This window comes from Benincasa hispida, chromosome 6, assembly GCF_027475165.1.
Source record: "Benincasa hispida cultivar pf3 chromosome 6, pf3_genome.v1.1, whole genome shotgun sequence".
Lineage (NCBI taxonomy): Eukaryota > Viridiplantae > Streptophyta > Magnoliopsida > Cucurbitales > Cucurbitaceae > Benincasa > Benincasa hispida.
In genome coordinates, this window is record NC_143483.1 from 9500161 (window position 1) to 9507586 (window position 7426).

Consider the following 7426-nt stretch of genomic DNA (forward strand, 5'->3'; position numbering starts at 1 on the left):
CTATTCATGATTTATGAGCTCCGATATTACATTTCTTTACAAAATAATGGACAAATAATTTGTTGAATATTGTAGTTTTGATAACTTTCCATTATCATCATTTTATTTTTGTATGGTAGCCTATTTTTATTAATAAAAAAAATATTTATAAATTCTAAAGAGAGTTTGAAAATTACAACTCTATTTGATAATTATATATTTGGCATGTTTTTAGAAAGCAAACTCATGAAAACTATTTTATATCAATTTTTATATTTAGTTCGATTTTTTTTAATAAGACTTGGGAAATCTTATTTAAAAATAAAAATTTTAAAAATAATTTTTTTAAAAGTTTTGTAGAAAGTAGATTATTTTTGTTTAATACAGTTGTGTGCGTAATTTTAAAATAAAGAAAACCAAAACCTCAAAAAAAAAAAAAAAAAAAAAAAAAAAAAAAAAAAAAAAAAAAAAACTACGAAAGCAACCTAAATTTAATTTGATGTTTGGAACTCAAAAAGTGAATTAAAAAATAGTAAAATAAGCAAAATTATGGTAAATGTACCTGATTTTGAAGAATAAAAAACTTATCAAATAGGAGGTTAAATATTCCAATTATTGTAACCACTCAAATCTAATATCAATATCTTCAAAGGTATTTGTACAAAAATGTGTGTTGCATCACAATAATTGTGTACATGAGGTATTGTAAGCGTTTGAATAAGGAATCTAAATAATTCGTTTTAGTCTATGAATATTTTTTGTGAGATAAAAAATTCGTATCAGACACGTATCAGATACCGATACTTTCAAGATACTTCCCAACGTATTTGACGTATCTATTTCTATGCATATTTTTTTTTAAAGAAAAAAAACAAGTAACTCATCTAATCTTTCCCAATCTAAAACTAGGTAACCTATTTCAAAAGCTCATTATTTGAGTCCAAAACTAAAAGAAAGATAAATAAATAGCGGACCAAACCTTATACTAGAATCATCTAATCTCCATCTTCACATTTGAGTCCCCACAAAGTCCACCAAAATATAAACCATTTGAATATCTTCAACAATTTAATGAAGAAGTTATTCGTTTATCTTCATACTTCTCCCTCTAATCTTCTTCTTTTTGTTTGCAATATGAGTCACTTTTCTATTGCATTTTATTAACTATTGTAGTTCAACATCTTAGATTTTTTTTTATATTGTATTTCAGTATTTGTATTATATTTTGTGTTATTGTTATTAACTTGTATGTTAAATTTATCTATATACTAGATTTTTTTAAAGAAAAAGAAAATGTATTTTCAAAGTATCAGTATCCTCATTTTTTAGAAATATATATATTAGAAAATATATAAAAAAAAATGACACATCCTTAGACGTATCCATATCTTAGTTTTTTAGAAATTGACGAATCGCCGTATCCAATCGTATTCATATCGTGTAATCATATCTATATATATTTTAATTTTGATATATATTTTCAGTATACTCATTTTAATTTTGATATATTTTTTTTTTTTGTTGCTAACCTGGACATATATTTACTGGGTTAAGACATACTTCAAACCAAAAAATTAAGGGTTCAATCAGTTTTTGAGACAAGAAATCGATTCAAGAATGAAAAATTCAAAGAGGCATACTATTATGGAGATATAACGAGAATCTCACGTTGAAAAGAAAAATGAAGAAACCTTATCTATATTTATAAGACACACGAGTTATTCATCCGATTCCAAATAGTTTTGAAATTCAACGAGAACATTTTTGGCTAACAAATAGATTAGAACAATAATTTACATAAATAAATTTATCTCAAACTAAACAAGAAATTGACCATATCAATTGCAAGAAATCTATTTAGTGTTAGGGAATAATATCTTTTTGGTCCCTAGGTTTTGGCTCTAGTTTCTATTTAGTCCTTAAATTTTAAAATGTTATACATTTAGAAGTTTTGCGTTTTGTTTCAATTTAGTCCCTAACTTTCAAAATGTTCAAATTTTACTCTTGAGATTGGAGTTTTGTTTTAATTTAGTCTCTAGGTTTCAAGATTTTATATTTTTTACCTCAATTTTCATTAAATACTCACTTTCAATCATTGATGTCAATTTCTATTAATTACTTAAAAATATTAAGAAGTGAAATTTTAAAATTAATTTTAAAAGTGATAAAATAGTGAAACTTAATTAACTAATTATAACTTTTCTAACAATGTTTAATTTATACTCTAAAGTCGGAAAGTAATATTTAATGAAAAATCGAGGTTAAAAGTGTAAATCTTGAAACATAGGAACCAAATTGAAGCAAAACTCAAATATCAAAGATAAAATTTTAGCATTTTGAAACTTTAGGAACTAAATTGAAACCAAACTCAAAACTTAAGAACTAAATATATATAATATTTTGAAACTTAAAGACTAAAATCTAGGAAACAAAAAAGTACATTTTTCCCCTTAATTTTAATATTAACATGCCGAATTAAATTCAAATAATAGGGGGAATTAATTTCAAGAACTAATATTGTGGTTAGAATAACAATAGCTTCAACCTCTAAAGTTGTATTAGAAATAGCATAGCATTTCCTAAGTCTCCTTATATATGTTCTCCATATACAAATCTCATTCTATAATAAGACAAAATATATAAGAACTCACCTCCACATCTAAATCATGAATTCATCTAAATTTTAATATATTAAAAATGCAATTTTTTTTTAGTTCAAACAATATATCGATGAAAATTCAAATTTTGATCCACTATGTCAGTTGAATAATACTCACGTTGGCATAAAATATATTTATTGAAATAATTTAAACCTGTCCATAAATAGAACAAAGGCATTCTAGCAAAAACAAAAGTTCGAGGTATTTATATATTAATTTTTTTATTGCAAAAAATCTTTAGGATTATTCTTGGAATTAAAAAAGAAAAAAAATGAAATCTACATATAAGGAAAAACAAAAATTTAATTTGGGGAATGGCACATTTGAAGTTGGTATGCTTGGAAAGCCTAATTTTATTTTTTTTTCCTCTTTAAAATTTATTTAATTGTGCCTCATTAATTAGATTCTCTCTATTAAATTAATTTAACAAGGACAAGTCATGTATCAATACATAAAGTATCCCTATGTCGCTGTCTAATTATTTAATTTTTGTTATCTATATCATCTTCTTTTCTTTTTCTTTTTTGGATAAAATATTTTAGTTCGTGATTTAAAACTTTTATTTTAACAAAAAAATTCTTTAGCATTTTTACAAGAATAACAATAATCAGACATATTTATATAGTTTTTGAGTTGTTTTCAAATAGTAAAAAAAAAGATCAAACTTATTTATAAATATAATAAGATTTCATTGTCTAATTATTTAGTCACAATTATTATATTTTTTGAATAATAAAGGGTTCATTTAAACTTTAAATTTGTTCAAAAATTAATCAATTTAGGCTTTCAATTAATAACCTATAGTTATTTTCATTTGATTTTATTGAAAATCAACTCGAATTATACTTAGAAAATTTTTCTCCTCCTAAAATCCTATAAAGATGGTAAAAAAAAAATTATTAGGTAGTTCTTTCTAAATAAGAAAGAAAAATAGATGAAGAGATGAAAAACCACTTAAATCACTTAAAACTAAAGAATTGCTAATATAACTATTTGTTTATAATATTTTTATCTAATAATACTTTTAATCTCTACATTAAAAAAATGGCTTCTACATGTGGAAAGATTATGCATTGACTTGAATTGATTTAATTTCCTAAGTTTAGAGATATAAATTGATTTTTTTCGAAAATATGATTACTTTACATATTAATTTAGCAATCTCTTAAAAGTGAGAAAATATATTTAATCAAATTAAAATACAATAATTTCAGGATTTATTATATTAAATAAAATATATTTTGTCTCTCATTTTCTAATCCTAAATTTTCAAGTACATTCATCTCAGTTTTTAAATTTTAAAATTATCTATTTTAATTCTTAAACTTCTATTTCAGTCAACTAAAAGTTAGTTTTTTTTTAAAAAAAAAAGTTTAGGAAAACAAAGGTGAAGAAGCACACCAGGACAAAGAGATAGTATTTATTAAACTAGTAATATATTATTTATTCTTTAAAATAAGATAATAGATGAAAACTTATTTAATATGGCTGCTTAAAATGTGTGGTTCCTTCCAGTTCTAGCTATTGGATGTACGAGATTAAATCATTATAATCAATTTTCCTAAGAATTGTATTCCAAATATAAAATTATCAGCCACATTGTTTTTTAACGTACTCAAATGAATTGCTCATACATTTATAGAGTAAAAAAGATCGTAACATTTTTATACTATAAAAGTACTTACTCCTAAAGTTAAAACTAACATTTTAGTTTATATATAATTTTAAATGAGGTTAAACCCTTCATTACATTTAAATGACGTTGACGTATAGTTGATAATAAATGAGAGCAACATGAATATAAGTAGCTTTATATATTTAACATAATAAAAAAGAGACAGTTGCAAATATAAAAATCAGACCCAAAAGTATTAAAAGATATAACACAATACAAAATAATTTACAGATATATCCAGTGTTCAAAGTCCATTATTGATAGATTATATCTCTGGCAGAGTTTATCATGGATAGAATTTGCTATATTTGAAATTATTTAAAAGTGTTGCTATAAACTTAATTATTAGCTCTAAATGTGCTGCTACCCGTTGTAATTACTGTTAGGGGTAAAAAAGGGTATTTTTTTTGGGGGGGGGGGGGGGTGAGAGAGAGATTATAGAGTAGTGTCCTTTTGTAATTGGTAATCACATGGAGTTGTGGACTGAGACATGTACAAGCAAGGCCCACTATGTTACTCAAAAATAAACATATTGTTGAAGCCCACTTGATTTCAACCCCAACTTGGGAACATAAACAACAACTACACATTCTTATTTTACAAAACTCCCTTTCCTCCTTCAAAGAACACTAACCCAATTCCCATCTCCCATCTCTTTCTCTCTCTCTCTCAATTTTTTTCCTTTGTGGTCCTTCCTCTTTATAACTCTCTTATCACTTCCCCCTTTTCCCTTCCCTTCAAACCTAACTGAAAACCTTCCCTCTCTTCTTCTTTCTCCTCCACTTTCCATTTAACCACTTTCCCTCTTCACCCTTTCCATTTTTTTGGCTTTTCCAAACTCCTCATAAAGCTTTATTAACAACATGTCTAGCAGAAGATCAAGGCAGTCAAGTGCTTCTAGAATCACTGATGACCAAATCATTGAACTCGTCTCCAAGCTTCGCCAACTCGTTCCCGAGATTCGCCATCGTCGTCCCGACAAGGTACTCCAAATTTTCTAGTACTACTGTAATACCTACTACTCTGGAAAAATTCCATCTTTGAAAAACTAGACTTGACCCGGATATCATGGAAAAACTACTAACCATTCTTTTTTTTTTTTTTTTTTCCTTTTAATTTTTGAAAAAGAAAAGAAAGAAAAGAATGTGTTTGTTGCTTTAAGTTAAAGATTCTCATTGTCTTGATGGGGGGTTCACATTTGACTCTATTATAAACTTAATTCATGCCACCGATTGATAATGTACGGTCAAAAGAAACTCCATTGGTCTAGTCAATTAAAGAATTTAACAAATTAACATTTAAGCTAAGTAAAGTAATTTAAAAGTTAAAACAAACAATGCAAAAGTACAACAAAGTGTTTGCTTTTTTGTTTAATTTCATATTTGACTTTATTATATTATTCTTTTTTCATTAATTAATTAATTAATTAATTGGTGTCTTAATTTTACTTTTAATTCCCTCAGGTATCAGCTTCAAAAGTCCTCCAAGAGACTTGCAATTACATAAGAAATTTGCATAGGGAAGTTGATGATCTAAGTGAAAGACTCTCTCAACTCTTATCAACTATAGATGCTGATAGTGCAGAGGCAGCCATAATTAGGAGCTTAATTATGCAATAGGATTTGAAGAATAAGAACAAGGTTGTTGTGTTTGGTAATCATATATATATTATATATATATATATATATATTAATATGATATTTATGTATAAGATATGATGTTACTATGTTATTTATATGGGTTTTTTTTTTAATATTTCCTTTTCTAGGTTTTTGGTCGCTTAGATCAAAAAAGGGTGTATTTTTTTCCATGAAAAGAGAAACGTCCCTTTATTATTATTATATATAGGGGATGTAACTAAAATGTATAATAGAAGGACTTACATTAGTAAAGCCTTCTTTTCATATTTATATATAAAGTTATATAAATACACCAAAAAAAAAAAAAAAATGTACCATCTTCTCGCTTTTATTTGAGAGAAATGAATATCCAATTAGCTTTTTTGAATATCTTTTCTTATCTACTCTTTTATTCATCTATAAGGACCTTAACTAATTAACTCATTAAGCTAATTAAGCCTCTAATGGGACACACCCCAATTAATTAAAATAAAAAAGTCCTTAGCTTTAACATCACATTTGCTATGATATAATTAATTCAAGGACACAAAAGAAAGAAATTAAAGGGAAAGCACAAAAAAGGGGGCTTAATTCATGAAAAGGATTGTGTTAACTTTTTGTTTTATTGTATGAACAAAGAGGGAGAGAGAAAAAGAAAAGGAAGGTGGAAGTTGGGCTTGGACTTTGGAGGTTGAAGAGTCAAAAGAAAAGTAGTTGAATTTCCATGCATGTTGGAGGGTTTTTATGACAATCAACTCAACTTTAGTTGAGTAAAGGGAGATTTTTTAATAGAAAAAAAAAACATAATTCGTAAATGTATTTATCTCATCATAACGATTAGAAGGTAATTTGAAAAATCATATGTGTTCTACATACATAACTATTAGATATAAGAATAATACTTAGGTGCAACCTCTCCTGCTCTCTCTTCTTCTACACACCAAAAAAATACTTATTTCAAAAAAATGAATTGCCACATGAAAATTTTTAATTAAATGCAGTCTGTTTTGTCTGTCTATACCCTAATTTTTTCTATATATAATATAAATTCAAGATGTTTTTATCTTATATTTTTAATAATGTAAAATTATCAACCACATTCAAATATTAATTTAGAAATAATTTATCCATGGAGGGATTATTGGGATCAGAGAGTTGCATGCATGGAAAGCTTGGGAAATAAAATTACTCAATTTGATTTTAGAGATCAATCACTATTTGGAAAGTGACTCAACTTTTTTGCAAAATCTTGTTGCTGTCGGTCGTTGAAAATGACCCATCACTTTGAACATCTTAGCCACCCAAAATAAAGTTCTTGGTTCGACCAACCATATAACAAAATCACTATTTCATTTTAATTATTCTTTTTCTTATTATAATCTTTCTTCCATAGCATAGTCTTATAACATATTCAACGAATAACATTGGATTCTTATATTTTATTTTCCTTGGTATCAATTTTATCCGACAACAAAACTATTAAGATTAGTAAC

General features: G+C 25.9%; 1 protein-coding gene across 1 annotated transcript; it reads left to right on the forward strand.

Annotated features, from left to right (window-relative positions):
• The first annotated feature begins 4922 nt into the window (after window positions 1-4922).
• Window positions 4923-6297, forward strand: PRE1 (basic helix-loop-helix (bHLH) DNA-binding family protein). Its single transcript, XM_039034717.2, has 2 exons — window positions 4923-5297; window positions 5778-6297. The coding sequence occupies exons 1-2, from the start codon at window positions 5178-5180 to the stop codon at window positions 5931-5933; spliced, it is 276 nt and encodes a 91-aa protein (XP_038890645.1). The 5' UTR covers window positions 4923-5177; the 3' UTR covers window positions 5934-6297.
• The last annotated feature ends 1129 nt before the right edge of the window (window positions 6298-7426 follow it).

Bases quoted from the DNA above. Each gene is read 5' to 3' on its own strand.
- PRE1 (XM_039034717.2), top strand. From the start codon at position 5,178: ATGTCTAGCAGAAGATCAAGGCAGTCAAGTGCTTCTAGAATCACTGAT. The intron at 5,298-5,777 runs GTACTCCAAATT...TAATTCCCTCAG, and splicing joins GCCATCGTCGTCCCGACAAG to GTATCAGCTTCAAAAGTCCT.